The sequence below is a fragment of the Athalia rosae genome, chromosome 4 (genome assembly GCF_917208135.1).
Source record: "Athalia rosae chromosome 4, iyAthRosa1.1, whole genome shotgun sequence".
NCBI classification, from domain to species: Eukaryota; Metazoa; Arthropoda; class Insecta; order Hymenoptera; family Athaliidae; genus Athalia; species Athalia rosae.
Window position 1 is genome coordinate 6,009,580 of NC_064029.1, and position 17,113 is coordinate 6,026,692.

Genomic DNA, 17,113 nt, shown 5'->3' on the forward strand with positions numbered 1-17,113 from the left:
AATTCTTTCCACGGAATATGCGGCAAATTTTCGGTGAGCGAAAGACTTTGGAAAATGGCCTCATCCCACATTGGAAAATTCGTACCAAACTCAAAAAATAACGTAAATTCTGTGAAAAAGTATCGAAATAAAGCCGAATCCATTCGATCAATCTTAAAACGGTCGATTGCGAACGTGCAATTCGATATTTGGTCAGATCGGGGAATCTCGTACGTCGAACCTTCTTTTCCGAAGCAACGTCAGTATAGCCGCGGCAGCCGAAGCGACCTGGTCATCGGGAGCGACTTCGATAGTAGCGCGTACATCGGGCTAAGAATCAGTACGCAGTTACTGCTGTTCTGTTTTGTTGGATTTCCTCCGGTCACGTTTCAAACTTACCTTAAAAAAAATCGTACGAATCTTTTACATGTAAATCCGGTTTCCAGTTCTGATTTAGTGATAACTCGGGAAGAAGTGTTCAGTTTGATCTACATGTTCGTAAAAAGTGCTTAACAATCAGTAGATACAAAAAGACCTATATCATTGGGAGTTTCGTGAATTCTGTAGCTCGGAAATTTTTCCATGACCGGTGGTGCGCAGTGTCTTTGTATCGTGACCATCACGTGTCGATGCTCCCGAACGGTCCGCGATTCGTCTCGATGAATTTGAGGTAGGAACGCAGAATTTGGATAGATTTTGACGATGTTTATTCATCTATTCATTCAGTCATTGAGTTATTTATTCATTCATTTGATGAATAATCGATCAATAATTGATTCGAACAATTAATCGATTGGCTTGATCGCAATGCTTTGAAATTTATGTGTTCATTCATCTATCAATTCAGTCATTGAATTATTTATCTATTCATTCAGTCATAGAGTTATTCATTCGTATATTCATTCATCCATTTCATGAATGATCGATCAATTATTGATTCGAACAAATAATCGATTGGCATGATCACGATGCTTTTGAATTAATGTGTTCGTTCATCTATTCATTCAGTCATAGAGTTAATCATTCGTATATTTATTCATCCATGCCATGAATAATCGATCAATTATTGATTCGAACAATTAAACGATTGGCATGATCGCGATGCTTTGAAATTTATGTGTTCATTCGACTATTCATTTAGTTATTGCGTTATTCATCTATTCATTCAGTCATAGAGTTATTCATCTATATATTCATTCATCCATTTCATGAATAATCGATCAATTATTGATTCGAACAATTAATCAATTGGCATGTTCGCGATGCTTTGAAATTTATGTGTTCATTCGACTATTCATTTAGTTATTGTGTTATTCATCTATTCATTCAGTCATAGAGTTATTCATTCGTATATTCATTCATCCATTTCATGAATGATCGATCAATTATTGATTCGAACAAATAATCGATTGGCATGATCACGATGCTTTTGAATCAATGTGTTCATTCATCTATTCATTCAGTCATAGAGTAATTCATTCGTATATTCATTCATCCATTTCATGAATGATCGATCAATTATTGATTCGAACAAATAATCGATTGGCATGATCACGATGCTTTTGAATCAATGTGTTCATTCATCTATTCATTCAGTCATAGAGGAATTCATTCGTATATTCATTCATCCATTTCATGAATGATCGATCAATTATTGATTCGAACAATTAAACGATTGGCATGATCGCGATGCTTTGAAATTTATGTGTTCATTCGACTATTCATTTAGTTATTGCGTTATTCATCTATTCATTCAGTCATAGAGTTATTCATCTATATATTCATTCATCCATTTCATGAATAATCGATCAATTATTGATTCGAACAATTAATCAATTGGCATGTTCGCGATGCTTTGAAATTTATGTGTTCATTCGACTATTCATTTAGTTATTGTGTTATTCATCTATTCATTCAGTCATAGAGTAATTCATTCGTATATTCATTCATCCATTTCATGAATGATCGATCAATTATTGATTCGAACAATTAAACGATTGGCATGATCGCGATGCTTTGAAATTTATGTGTTCATTCGACTATTCATTTAGTTATTGCGTTATTCATCTATTCATTCAGTCATAGAGTTATGCATCTATATATTCATTCATCCATTTCATGAATAATCGATCAATTATTGATTGGAACAAATAATCGATTGGCATGATCACGATGCTTTTGAATTAATGTGTTCGTTCATCTATTCATTCAGTCGTAGAGTTAATCATTCGTATATTTATTCATCCATGCCATGAATAATCGATCAATTATTGATTCGAACAATTGATCAATTGGCATGATCACGATGCTTTTGAATTAATGTGTTCGTTTAACTATTCATTTAGTAATTGTGTTATTCATCTATTCACTTGTATGCAAAGTAGAGTCAGTTGACGTCGTAACTTCGTGCTAAGAATATCCTTTTTCCTTGAAATTCCGAACGATAAGGTATAATCAATCACACATTCTTGAACTCTTTCATCAGTACTTCATCAGTGGTAACATTGTCGACTGCGGGATGGTGACACTCGTGTTCAAAGACTATAATTCGTCTATCTATCGAATTCGGGAATTCATCATAGGTTTAGAAATAATCTCCGCTGTTATATTTTGAACAAATTTATTCATATATTTCAGATTCAGATATACAATTTCACTTTATTTCTTACGGGACATCTTTTTCAGGCTTTCAATTGGTCATCATGGTCGCTAATTCGTCGTAGTACTTATACAACTTCCAACCACGAAAGGCAGAGGTTACATGGCATCGCACAATTCGTTTACAGGTATGCAATAAGCATCAGTCGACATAATATAAGTTAGTGTAAAATGAAAATATATTCAATGCAATACATTATAACATCACATTGGCAGTATAAATATATTAACATATAATATAATATAACATATAATTAATATATTGACATGGAATATAATATTGGCGATAACGTAGTCTTATATAACGTCATTATTAATGCACTTTTTGTATATTTCAGGTACTCTGAGATGCTGTCGCCGCAGTTATGACCCCCTGGACTTCCCCTGTTCATCAGGGGGAGTCCAGGGACCCGTCCCCTGGGACTGCGCGGCCTCCCACCGCCCCCGGGGTCCCAGGGGACCCAGTCCCCGAGGACATGTCTTCGGGGATGCGGTATCCCCGCTGGAGGGGATGCCATATCCCGAGGGACATGTCCTCGGGAACTGGTCTTCGGGGACACGTGTCCCCCCAGGGACACGTCCCCGGGGATGCGGTATCCCCGCTGGAGGGGATGCCGTGTCCTTGGGGGCGTGGCCTTGGGGGAATACGCGTCCTCGAAAATCCCGGGAAAAGGAGGTCCCAAGCGGTCACTCGTTTTCTTGATTTCTCTAGAGAAACGAAAAACAAAGTGTCCGCTTGGGACCTCCTTTTCCCGGGATTTTCGAGGACGCGTATTCCCCCAAGGCCACGCCCCCAAGGACACGGCATCCCCTCCAGCGGGGATACCGCATCCCCGGGGACGTGTCCCTGGGGGGACACGTGTCCCCGAAGACCAGTTCCCGAGGACATGTCCCTCGGGATATGGCATCCCCTCTAGCGGGGATACCGCATCCCCGAAGACATGTCCTCGGGGACTGGGTCCCCTGGGACCCCGGGGGCGGTGGGAGGCCGCGCAGTCCCAGGGGACGGGTCCCTGGACTCCCCCTGATGAACAGGGGAAGTCCGGTCAATGACGTTGGAGGGAACTGCGACCTGTAACACAAATAACAAATAAATAATTAGTTAATGCAATGCATGACTTAATGTATGACCTATCATGTATCCTAATGTATAACTTGTTCTATGATTCAGTGATATAAGTATATAAGACGTTTGAATTATAATAAATTGTACCAAGTAATGCGATAATAAATTATTGTCTTGCCTTAGTGGCGTGTCTGTTTAATTATATTAAGGGGTGCATGAATTTGATAACTCCATTACCCAATTGTAATACTACGTGATTTGATTTTATAAGGAGTATTCTTTTCCAAGGGGGTGCAATTCATATCACATGTAAAATTGAAGACATGATGTAACAATCACTTATATTTATATCATTTTTGTATCCACGAATAAGATCAATAAATTTTTCCGTATCTCATTAATAGAAGAAATTGAACGAATCATTGAAAAACCCTCCCGCAAATCCCGTCGAATTTATCAAGTGATGCATTGAGTGCATTTGCATTACGTCCTTTCGCTGAGCTCATGATAGAAAACGTGATCAAATTACAATGGGAAAGAGTCGCTCGAGCAATTTGAGAAGTGCTACGTTAACGGCCGGAAAAATCAGAAAACTTTTGTACAGAAAGTTGATTAAGAATAAAAGCTATATCTAATTTGTATTAATTGAATATATCAATCAATTAGCTCAGAATACTGAAGAGTAGATTGAAACGCGTATGATTCAATTAGAGAGTCATCTTCCAGAATTCTAAAGGATTGTTCAGGACCCGGGCGAGCATATTCATAAGGACTGTTTTTAGTATGAATAGTCGGAAGCGCGATCAAAATACTAATACTAATTAGGCAATATTCAACTAAATTTTGTAAGAAAGATTGCTCACCGTTCGCTCTCTCCATCGTTGCTCTGGAGGACCTGCGTTGCTACTGACGTCGCTCCTGGTGTCGCCGTTCCTATGGCCGAAGCTGAACTGCCGTGGAATCCAAGACGGAAAACCTGCGACATGAATGTACTCTGTTAACCATATACCAAATTACAGGCCCCCGATCGGATGTTTCGTGATTGGTTACAATTCGTTCGATTACTATGCATATACCGCTTTGTTTCTGAATTAATGTACTCCTTGATTAATCATCATCAAACGAATAATTGAGGTCAGAATCGTTTGTATAAAATTTGAGTAATGATCAATTGGAATGATGAAAAAAACAGAGAAACGAAACAGTTTACTAATCTCCGTGCCAAGTTATTAGCAGATGAACCAATTTATGAAAACTCTCATCGGTCGAAGATTTTCCCCCCGAAACGTGTAATATATCTGAGACCATAGGCTCGGCGTTTTTCCGGGGCAAAAGGTAAAGTAACCGATCTTATTGTTTCAGAACGTTTTTTTTACGTTGGACTGTATAACGAACACGAATACGTCGTTCAAATTAGGCTACAGTAATAAAGCCAATCGAGATATTTTTGATTTTTCACGATTATTCTCATTCTGAGCTGAACTCACTCAACGAATTCGTATTCGTGGGGTCAAAATATATTCGGAAATTCCCCCACAATTGATTTTCAGAATACTTCATTTTAGGCCAAAAAATCGAAGAAATCCAAAGGGTTACCCCTTGGAATTTTGTCGATTTTGGGGCAAAAAAAAAGATTTCATTTTATATGCTAATAGTATGTATTTTGACATCAGAAATTCGGATCAGGAAGTTAAATTGATCTATCTACAAAATTAGAAAAGTTATGGCAAATTTTTCGCTTTTTGGAGCAGAAAAATTGGGATAACTTGAAGGGAAAAATTCATAGCTCGATTTAACCGACGGATTCGTGTTCCTGAGGTCAAAATACATAAGAAAACTGCCATATGATCAATTTTAAAAAATACAAATTTTTGGCCAAAATTTGAGATTTTTCCAAGGGGTACCCCTTACGATTTTTTCAAATTTTGGCCAAAAATTTTTATTTTTAAAAATTGATCGTATGGCACTTTTCTTGTGTATTTTGACCTCAGGAATACGATTCCGTTGTCCGAATTGAGCTACAATTTTTTCCCTTCGAGATATCCTCAAATTTGTACCAAAAAATGCGAAAAAATGAGGATAACTCGGTCAATTTTGAAGATAGATCAAGTTTTCTTCCTGATTAGGATTCCTGAGTTCAAATTACATACAGATACATCAAAAAATCAATTTTTTATTTTTGACTCGAAAAAGCGAAAAATTTGCGATAACTCACCCAATTTTATAGATAGGTCAATTTTTCTCTCAGAATCGGATTCCTGAGGTCAAATTACGTTGGAAAAGTGATTTACAATCAATTTTGATAATACTTTATCTTCGGCCCAAAAATCGAAAAAATCCAAAGGGGTATGCCTTGAATTTTTTTCGATTCTGGGGTCAAGAATAGGAAGATTATTTTTTAATGTATTCCTGTGTGTTTTGATCTCAGAAATCCGAATGTGGGAGCCAAATTAATTCATCTATAAAATTAATGAAGATTAGAACCAATCGAGATATCTCAATTGACGTATTCGTTGTGAAAAATAAGAGTGAGCCATAAACTGACTGTTTTAATACAAAGATATAGTTAAAATCATTACGTTTCAGGTGGACAAAAAAATTGTGTTAATTATCTTGAGCTCGAAAATCAATTATTAAATTATCGGTCTTGCTTTCATAAGGTATATCAATGCACTGCATGAAAGAAAAAAATTTGTTTGAATTTTTTTTGCCGTGCACTTGGGGCCTTTGATCCCGATTTAAACGCCTATGCTTTAGTGTGGCAGAACGTGACAGAATTGAACTTTCAAAGTGTACTCTTAGCCATATAAGCATGTGCTGAATCTTTAGATATTTCTTTCCTTAAACGGATACATAGAATTTCGCGGAAAAATCTCTGCTAAAGGACGCCGCCGATTGAATGGATCAAGGGGGGTGATTTACGAGGTGTGAACAAGATCTTTATCAGGTGTTGACAGCTCGTCTAGCACCTGTTTACAATGGAAGCAAGACTAAAAAAAACTGTGATTTCACACCTCATCATCTATTGGAAGGTCATAAATTTATTATGTTTAAATTCCTGCGCGTGCCGGCCGTCACAATGCCTGACGCACGTGTAAAAGTTGGGTGGTGGGAGAAGTAACGTAATTTTCCCTTATGATTGGGTGAACCGCATATTGCCACCGGATTCCGCGCGGAGTGCATTCGCCTAATGTTTTTTAGATATGGATTTCGGTGCGAGAAAGCTAATCGTAGGGCGAGCACAAGGCGTTACGCCGCGCAGCGGTAGGAGTACGAACGAGATCAAGAGCGCTCGAGCGCGGCCCGCTGGAAGATGAAATCTCGAATTTTCAAGACGTTTTTGTGGTCATGGATTTTGTTTGCGAGTCGTAGAAATTTAGCAAAAGATTGCGAAGTTTTAATTTCTACTCCACGAGCCCGCTGTACGTCGCTCAGGCATATCTAAGCGTACACGATTGCCGTAAGCTCTACGTGGAGAGATGAATAAATAGATAACTAACAAAATGGATGGATGAATAGATAAATGCTTTCGAAAATTACAAACAGGACCACGAAACTATCAAATAGTTGGACATATTATTGATAATAATTGATTGTTCGATTACCGAAACCGTCCGCTATCATGGACGCGACCGTTGCTTCATATTAGGAGTATATGTATAAGCATCATGTATACATTTCTAATTCAATAAATGGATAACTACATAACTAACTGAATAAATGAATAAATAAATGAACAAACACATGAATTTAGAAGCATCATGATCATGCCAATTGATTAACTGTTCGAATCAATAATTGATCGATTATTCAGGAAATGGATGAATGAATATATAGATGAATAACTCTCTGACTGAATGATTAGATGAATGAACACAGAATTCTCAAAGAATCGTGATCGTGCCAATCGATTAATTGTCCGAATCAATAATTGATCGATTATTCATGGCATGAATGAATCAATATACGAATGATCAACTCTATGACTGAATGAATAGATGAATGAACACATTGATTCAAAAGCATCGTGATTATGCCAATTGATCAATTGTTCGAATCAATAATTGATCGATCATTCATAAAATGGACGAATGAATATATAGATGAATAACTCTATGACTGAATGAATAGATGAATAACACAATTACTAAATGAATAGTTGAACGAACACATGAATTCAAAAGCAGCATCGTGATTATGCCAATCGATCAATTGTTCGAATCAATAATTGATCGATCATTCATGAAACGGATGAATGAATATGTAGATGAATAACTCTATGACTGAATGAATAGATGAATAACACAATAACTAAATGAATAGTCGAATGAACACATAAATTTCAAAGCATCGCGATCATGCCAATTGATTAATTGTTCGAATCAATAATTGATCGATTATGCATGAAATGGATGAATAAATATAAGAATGATTAACTCTATGACTGAATGAATAGATGAATGAACACAGAAATCTCAAAGAATCGTGATCATGCCAATCGATTAATTGTCCGAATCAATAATTGATCGATTATTCATGGCATGGATGAATAAATATACGAATGATTAACTCTATGACTGAATGAATAGATGAACGAACACATTAATTCAAAAGCATCGTGATCATGCCAATCGTTTAATTGTTCGAATCAATAATTGATCGATCATTCATGAAACGGATGAATGAATATGTAGATGAATAACTCTATGACTGAATGAATAGATGAATAATTCAATGACTGAATTGATAGATGAATGAACACATAAATTTCAAAGCATTGCGATCAAGCCAATCGATTAATTGTTCGAATCAATAATTGATCGATTATTCATCGAATGAATAAATAAATAAACCTAGTCAAAATCTATCAAAATTATGCGTTCCTACCTTAAATTCATCGAGACGAATCGCGGACCGTTCGGGAGCATCGACGCGTGATGTTTACGATACAAAGACACTGCGCACCACCGCTCATGGAAAAATTTCCGAGTTACGGAATTCACGAAACTCCCGATGATATAGGTCTTTCTGTATTTACTGATTGTTAAGCACTTTTTACAATCATGTAGATCAAACTGAACACTACTTGCCGAGTTATCACTAAATCAGAACTGGAAACCGGATTTACGTGTAAAAGAATCCTACGATTTTTTTTAGGTAAGTTTGAAACGTGACCGGAGGAAATCCAACAAAACAGAACAGCAGTAACTGCGTACTGATTCTTAGCCCGATGTACGCGCTACTATCGAAGTCGCTCCCGATGACCAGGTCGCTTCGGCTGCCGCGGCTATACTGACGTTGCTTCGGAAAAGAAGGTTCGACGTACGAGATTCCCCGATCTGACCAAATATCGAATTGCACGTTCGCAATCGACCGTTTTAAGATTGATCGAATGGATTCGGCTTTATTTCGATACTTTTTCAAAGAATTTACGTTATTTTTTGAGTTCGGTACGAATTTTCCAATGTGGGATGAGGCCATTTTCCAAAGTCTTTCGCTCACCGAAAATTTGCCGCATATTCCGTGGAAAGAATTTTCGTGAACGTTCTCTATGAAAAATTGAACGGGGGTGTCGAGAGCTCCGTTTTCATCTTCCAGAGAGTTTTCTGTAATTTTTTTTCCCGCAGTTATTTCATTATTTGCGAACAGAGACAAGTTTTCGAGATTGCAGCGTCATTCAAGTACTATGGGGTTCAGGAAAAAATGCCACAGAGGTAAAAAGTTGCACGGATTCACCCTGGGATGGCCGGAATTTTTTCAGAACTTTTTGCGCAGTTTTCATTTTATTTTCTTTCAGTTTTGATCAGGACTCTGATGATGGACGGGCTTCATTTGAGAATGATGGAGTTGCGGAAAATTCATCGAGCAATAAAAACCTGTTCATTATTTTAATTTTGAGCAATCATGATTTTTTTTCAGATTTGCTGCTAAAATTCTTGTTATTTTTCCTAACTCTATAATTTTTCGCAGTATGATTTCCACAATCCATCCAATAGAGCTCGAAGAATTATCGTAGGTTGAGTTGTTGAATATCAAGAGCTATCAAATTGAAGACAAATAAAACTTCTTCAAGAGAAATTATATGATCTTACAATTCTCCTACCTCATTTATGCCAGTTTTTCATTGAAAGAAAATCGCTTTCGCGCCGGCCAGAGTATATAATTTATCGATACATTTATTTTTTCAAGTCGTTGCCAGGGTCGGGTTTTTCGATGAAGAACTCGTTTCAAAATGAAATGAAAGACCTGCAGATCAAGTTTTTTCGCGGGTTTTTTTAAGGTTTCAGGGTGCTAAAACACCAAAGACTATAGTCTTTCTCTATTCTTCGAGCGAACCTTTTCGATCCCGGAGAGTGAAAATGGGCCAATTTTTGGTGTAGTTAAGTTCTGGCTATCCTGACGTACCAGAGGCACAAAGTTTCAGGTCTTCGATTCCTTTTCAATTACGACGTCAGATTCAATTCTTCATCCAGAATTCTTTGACATAATTAGGAGTATGCATACCTGTTATACACTTAAAAATATACCAAGAAATTTCAAGGATGTTTTTCAGGGGGAGCTCTGTCATTCAACCGAGTCGTATTTCTGTACAGAAATGACATATTATTTACTGGCCATTTACAGAATTTCGAATTCATTACCGAATAATATATTTACAATTCTCAGTTTCATCCCAACTGATAGTCAATCGAATTCTCCTATAAAGTGTCGAGATTCTACCGATCCCCTACATCCGAAATAATCATATTTACAAGTATTTCTATAAATAAATAACAATCCTATGTACAGATAACTACATTGCAGTGACTAGCACATGCTCTGATTATATGGCACATTCGGTATAAAATCTTTTCAAAAATCTGTCCATCTTCTCAAAAATATACTGAGCAATCGTCGAGCGTACTACATTTCCTAAAATTTTTCTAAACGTAATTTAAACTCGTAATCGCATTTATTACGGCGCCGCCACGATGGCCTTTACGTGCAATTTTGATAATTCACTTTCGGGCCGAACGTATAGATTTTGTTCACGTCGATATTATTGTCGAGGGTTTAAAAAAAATAATCGCTATGCGAAAAAGTCAATCATTCAACATCCATGCTATCGGATGACGCATCCGACAATTCCAGCTGTTCCGCCGCTTCCTGATGTCTTGATTTTATGTGACGTTCGAGGTCCCTTCTTCTCACCAGGACTTTTCCACAAAGCTCGCACTTGTAGGGCGTATCTCCTTCGGCGTGTAGTCGTACGTGTTTGTTTAGATTACTGGGGTCGCCGAATGGCCTCAAGCAATACTTGCACTTCAGCGGTTTATATCCAGTGTGGGTTCTGAGAACAGAAAAGAAACAAACAGGTCACACGATTGTTTCGCGACAACTCATTTTCGCAGTGCAAGCAATATCTTTAAAATTTCCTCAAATTTACCTTATGTGAATTTTGAGTCCATATTTTCTGGAGTAAACTTTCCCGCAGTAGATGCAGAGGTGTCCCTGTTTCGATTTTCCTAGATTGCTCACGATCGTTTCCATCTGGGCAGCGTGTAATTCCGGTGCTATTTGCGTCTGCGGTACTTGATAGGAAGGCTGGACCATCCGGGGGGCGCAGGTTCTCACTTCCGGCGCGTAAATCGGTACCGCGTTGTTATTTTGCAACGTAGGTTGAAGGTAGGGTTTGAACGCGGAATGTCGTAGACTGAGGTTTTCGGCGACTGGAGAAATTCGCGTCGATGAATTCGGCGAATGACTCGGCGACGCGCTGTCTACGGTGTCCGCGAGATTGGGCGAATTTTGCCGTGGCGATGTCTGAGGCGAACCGGTTAGCGTGAATTGGAAGAGCGTCATCGACGGTGGCATTATGTTCAGGGATAAATTCGGCGCAGAAACTTTGTCGAATTCCTTGGCCAACATTGTCCACAGATAGCTTCGTTCGAAACGATCGCAATGAAGCGCGAGGTGAACTTTCAAGGGGTTCGGATACTCGAAAAGAACGTGGCATTGATGGCACACGTATCGATTCTGGCCTGAAATGATGAGATCGATGATTAATATTATCAAATTTTTTTTCCGAATTATCCGCCAACTGAAACTGCAGATCGAAAGCTTACCCTGAATGTTTGCCGGTGTTAAAAATGGCATGTTCATCATCGCCAAGATATTTTCCGTAAACCACATGAGGAGTTCTTCACCGGGGGCGATCCTCCGGATCGTTTTTAGAACGACTCCCTTTTCCGCCAGAACTAAAAGAACGTTGCAGCTCTGGCAATCTTCGGCGAGCGCGACCATCTTCAGCCACGAAGTCGAATTTTCCGCACCTCCTGCATGCCGAAGACGTCCGTCGACAAATGCTACTTCGATCTGATATTGAAAAAAAAACGAAATTGATGCGGTTAAATATTGCTGAGATTGTCCACTACGAGTCCATCGAAATTCCAAAAATTCCAAATACTCACATTTTGAACTGCAGGGGTGTTCTTCTGCGTTGACAATTGATTCACTTGAACGATTTCCGTCGATGCGTCTTTTGGCAATGCCGTCGCGGCAATGACCGATGATCGAGGAAACCTTTGCGAAATTGTATTCTTCAGAGCTTCGATGCTCTTCATCAGATTATTCTGAGCCATTATGGGATACATGTGGTGCCCGGAGAAGCTCAGTAATTGCTCAATTAACATTGAAATTGCGGAATTTCGCTTACCGGCTAACAAACACTTTTACATAAAAAAATATGTCTATGCCGTGTATCGTCTCCGAGTATTGTTCAAAAAAACACACTTGTACTGTCGTCTGCGCGGCGGCGCAAAAACGAAAAACTGGCTGACACAAATTTTTGGTACTGGTTTCGAACTGCTTTTGGATATCCGGCCGATTCCTACATCGACTCGTGACTCGAAAATTTCTCGCCGATTTATTCAGTTGTTTAATTCAGGCGATTCGTTGACTGCCGCGATACAACCGAGTCAATGATCTGCGAGGAGGATTGTTTGACCGTTAGGTGTCAACTGACGATGACCTGCAGCCCGCACGTGCCTTAAATACAGCGGGGGCGAATTTTGGCTCGCTATACCTCCCACCACAAAAATCACCCTCTAAACGCCCGCCCCCCACGGGCCCGAGGCCCCCCCTTGGCGCAAGTGTATGTGTAATTGTATTTAAAGAGTCCCCTTTTGGTTTGTGGTTCGGAAATCAGGGGGCTCGAAAAGGGGCTAGTGTACAAGGGGTAGGGAGAATGAAAAGGAGAAGAACCCCACTAGCAAGGTGCAGGATGCGCTCACTCTCATACTCGAAATATTGGCCCACTGAACGCCCGACGCCCCATCACGCTTTATGGTGCCTCGGCACGGGCGGAGGACCGACGGTTCATTGATGCCAGGTGATCCGGTTTATCATTGTGTGCCATTTAGAGGAAAAGCAAACGGTGGCGGTAACACTGCTGTAATTACGTTTTCAAAATTTCGCAGACCAATCGTGTGCGACTAATTGAATTTATTCTTTTGCCCGATCGCTGAAATTATACAGCGGTAAATGGCGGCGTAGATCATCCGTTTAATTTCGACTCCATGTCAACTCTAAAAAGTTGGTTTCGCTATTTACGCTTTTGCAAAAAATTGTTTATTCCTTCGGCAAATCGCTTTGCCGATTGATATGAGCGGTCCGAGGGATAGTCCGATACGTTTGATACCTCGATGCGGGGGCTATAAAAGCTCGATGTGAAAGGACATTGTTTGGCCCAGCTGCAAAACCAATGGTCGCTCATCGAGTCCGGGGATCTAACTTACGAGAGGCCCATCTGAATCAACGGTTGATTACCGAATTCATCTCTTCATTCGATCCTCTCGCTAGCTTGCATAGATCATCAACAAAGATTATTTATTACCGCACTTGCTGACTAGCCTCCTCGTAGGATATGTACTCAGATCGCACACGATTAGATCCAACTGGAATCGATCCGTTATCAGTTTTATTTTCCACTCGCAATCCACTCGGAAATCTGATGAAAATTCGAAATCAAGATCTATCGGTTCCAAAAATTGATATACCTATATTGAGTCTTATTTTTCACGTTCCAATCGTCAAAAATGAGATGAAAGTTCGGTTATTTGACAGGTAAAAGAATCGACGCGTAAATGTTTTCGTTGCATTCATAGCGGTCAGTTTGGAAATCAGAAATTTCCTCTACAGTGACCAGAAAATTTTGGAGTGATTCAGATGCGAAGGTGGCTGTGTGGGATAGACAACACGTCGTCACAAGTGTTCGCAAGTGTTCACAAGCCGACCTCCGCTTCTCCCTCGTTTCATTGGCCACCGCGTGCCGGGTTACCACCCCATGGCCACCGTTCGTCATCGTGCATCGTTTGTCGGTGTACCAGAGGATTCGGACAAGTGTTCGCGGCGGTGGTACCCCAACCCTCTTAAACGCGCGCAGTTTCTACTGTGTACAGCATCCGCGTTTATACACGCAGATTATACCCCGGGCGGGGACCACGTTATAAGGCAACCCAAGGGTCGGGTTATTTTTCCCGTTATATTACCGGTCATTTATACCCGATTTTTGCCAAAGCGGAATGGCGACGACCGGGATGAATTGCTTTCGGTCGAAACTTTATACCTACCGGCTCGTCTTATAATTTTTAAAAATCCCCCCCGACGTCATCGTTACCGCGTTATCGGCTACGGGCTAATAACCGATCATTCGGAATACCTTCCGGTAGCAAATTAGGTACTAGAAGTTAAAACTTGATAAAATGTCATTCCAAGAATGAGAATTAAGCAAAATCGTTCCGCGTCAACGAGCTGCACCTTAGCTTATTCTCGGAACAACTAACGAGGTGTAACTGCAACTAGGTATGGTATATTATAAACCGTCACTAAAATTGGGTCGGTCTTCTTCTAAAACCTGTGAAAAATTTCTTTAATACCTATACCGACTGTAAAATAATTTTTCAAATTTTCCATCGACTTTTTTCGACCCCTCCGGCAGCGGGCAATTTTCGAGAATATTACCAATTCTTACCGATATCATCGACTGTGACACTCGGCACGAACGTGGTACACATTATGTGCGCACCTATATAATATATATATCCAAAGCCCGGTTCTCCATGGCCAAGGAACAACGGCCGCACCCCCGAAATCAGGGTGCATTCAGAGACCTCCTGCAACTCGGAGCAAGTGTTCCGCCGTGACCAATGTGCGGCTGCACGCATGTGCGCGCTTCCCAATGCGATATTAATATCGCGATTATCATCTACGTATTATCGTACCCTGCAGCTCGTACATTTACGTCCACCGACCCTTCTTAACTTTTTTTTTTTTTCAATACGTGTATATTCTTTCCCCGCCAAACCGTTGCGAACCTTCAAATGAACCTGGCTCGCCTCGTTTTTTTTTTTTTTTTTTTACTCAGAGATTTGTAAGAAAAATAATTGAATTTCGTTCAATTTTATCAATGAACGAAGTTTTTTGTTAGCGATTGCCAACGAATGAACGATTTCCTGATGAATGAGAAAATTGAAACACTCGTTGAGATTGAATTTCTGTCGATCTGTTCATCTCGCAGATTTTCATTAAATGCAATTTTTGAGGTGGTAAATTATATCGTACTATCTATGGTCGTACATGAAATAGATGTAGAAACTTGTATTATTTCTAGGTGCTAACACGTCGTTGTATAATAGCGTCGTACATTATACGAGAAGAATGAGTTTCGCCAGACCGAGGGGCGAGTCATTATGAAAGATAGAATATACGCAGAATATAGGTATACGATTCCGCGCTACATGGGGATGCCCCTGTACAGATCGAGCCGTGCTCCGATGCCAGTAGCCATAAAACGAATCGGACACGGTTCTGCAAGTGTCAAAAGTTGCTTTTAATAGATGCCCACGAAACTGCCATGGCTTATGCATTATTAATGTGAAAATATCGCTCGCCCACATCTTGAATCATCGCGCACCGCGCACTAAAAATAACAAATTTCGCACTCTGATTTTCAACAACCCGAAATTTGTTCTAAGATTTTACATCTCGCTTGATTTTCTTTCTTCGGGGTCGCGGCTGAAAAAAAAAGGGGGGAAAAAAACGATTGACTTTCGTGTTTTAGGTTCGCCGCTGACGTTGGATTCGCGGCACGTGGCATTAACAGATTTGTTGTGTCTCATTCTGAAAGCTGGAGTTTGATCTGCGGGGTGTAACTCGACACGTGGCCATACGATACTCTACGCGCGGCCCGCAGCCCTCTCGCTGCCCAAAACGTACCATATTGAACCATTAGGACTTGTGTACTCGATTTTAAGAGTCAATCTATGTTTCCCGTCAACGGGGGATGTGCTCAGGAGCGATCGCCCTCCAAATAGAATTCTCTCAATTTACCTCCATTCGCAACTTTCGTTGCATGTGGTCGTTTTCCCTCAATAGCGCGAATCCGTACACCCATCGTCCGCTATCTATATAAATAATCATCGGCGCTCACTCGATGTCTTGTCCGATTGGAAAATTTTTTTTTTTCGAAATCGTTCCCTGTCTCGTATACCTACGTCAATTTCAGGGCGAAGATGTCACCGATAGTTCGGATACCGTCCGGATATATATCGTTAAAAAAGAAATTGCAGGCTCCGACGAAACCTGTCTCTCCCAATCAGGATTAACAGATAAATCATAATAGGATGAGGTTTCACGCTGAATTAAGATCGGCACAGTTTTAAAAAGCCACCCACCTCTCGATGCCCCCCCAGCTCTGCCCGTCGTTCATACGCCGAGTACATACGTGTACGCGGAGGGCGGAAACATATTGTATTGGATTAAATTAAACGGGGCCCCGGGGATCCCTAATTCGGTATAGACGCCCGAATCGAAGGGGGAGGGGGACGTTGGTTATATCTGTGTACGATGCAAAGCGAATATAGGTGCATTATATATACGCAAAAAAAACTTGTGTGCCAAGTGAGTCGTGCGCCGGGTAAAATCCCCTCGATCATCCTCCTCATCTCCAACCCCCGACTATAGAATACATTATTTTGTCATGTGACCCGTGTCACCTGCTCGCTATAGGTGATTTCGCTAATTCTAATATCTATTTAAACATCTAACGCCGGTTCGGCGCGATGGAAATTTCAACAACTTTATTCGACGATCGGGCTTGTAACAATTTTTTTTCCTTTATCGTCGATAAAATAATTTCATCCAACAAATGATTGAGTGAGGAAGAAATTTTTGGGGCGTGTTTCTGGAGTAAGCCGTGTACGACTTCATTACGCGCATACCTACGGTATAGGTATATTTGTAAGAATTTTACGTACGAGCGATTTCTTCAGAGAAACGGAAACTGCTGGCTTACTCAAAATGCGCGTGTTGTATCGCGTCGGCTCCGCGGAATCTTCCGGGTAAAACGAAAGCGGTGTGAAAATTGTTCCG

The 17,113-nt window shown here is 40.1% G+C and overlaps 1 protein-coding gene and 2 long non-coding RNA genes across 3 annotated transcripts; 1 reads left to right on the plus strand and 2 right to left on the minus strand.

Moving 5' to 3' along the window:
• Positions 1–234: 234 nt before the first annotated feature.
• LOC105692667 lies at positions 235–3,116 on the plus strand. The gene is made up of 3 exons (XR_007278013.1): positions 235–649; positions 2,665–2,765; positions 2,976–3,116. It is a non-coding gene; the product is annotated as an uncharacterized LOC105692667 (long non-coding RNA).
• Positions 3,117–3,589: 473 nt separating this feature from the next.
• On the minus strand, positions 3,590–9,010 carry LOC125500612. Its single transcript, XR_007278000.1, has 3 exons — positions 8,591–9,010; positions 4,567–4,679; positions 3,590–3,709 (listed from the first exon to the last, which is right to left on the minus strand). It is a non-coding gene; the product is annotated as an uncharacterized LOC125500612 (long non-coding RNA).
• A 1,089-nt stretch (positions 9,011–10,099) lies between these two features.
• LOC105692565 (PR domain zinc finger protein 13) lies at positions 10,100–14,821 on the minus strand. The gene is made up of 4 exons (XM_048653908.1): positions 12,154–14,821; positions 11,809–12,058; positions 11,130–11,724; positions 10,100–11,033 (listed from the first exon to the last, which is right to left on the minus strand). Exons 1-4 carry the CDS (start codon positions 12,373–12,375, stop codon positions 10,790–10,792), a joined length of 1,311 nt encoding a protein of 436 aa, XP_048509865.1. The 5' UTR covers positions 12,376–14,821; the 3' UTR covers positions 10,100–10,789.
• Positions 14,822–17,113: the final 2,292 nt, after the last annotated feature.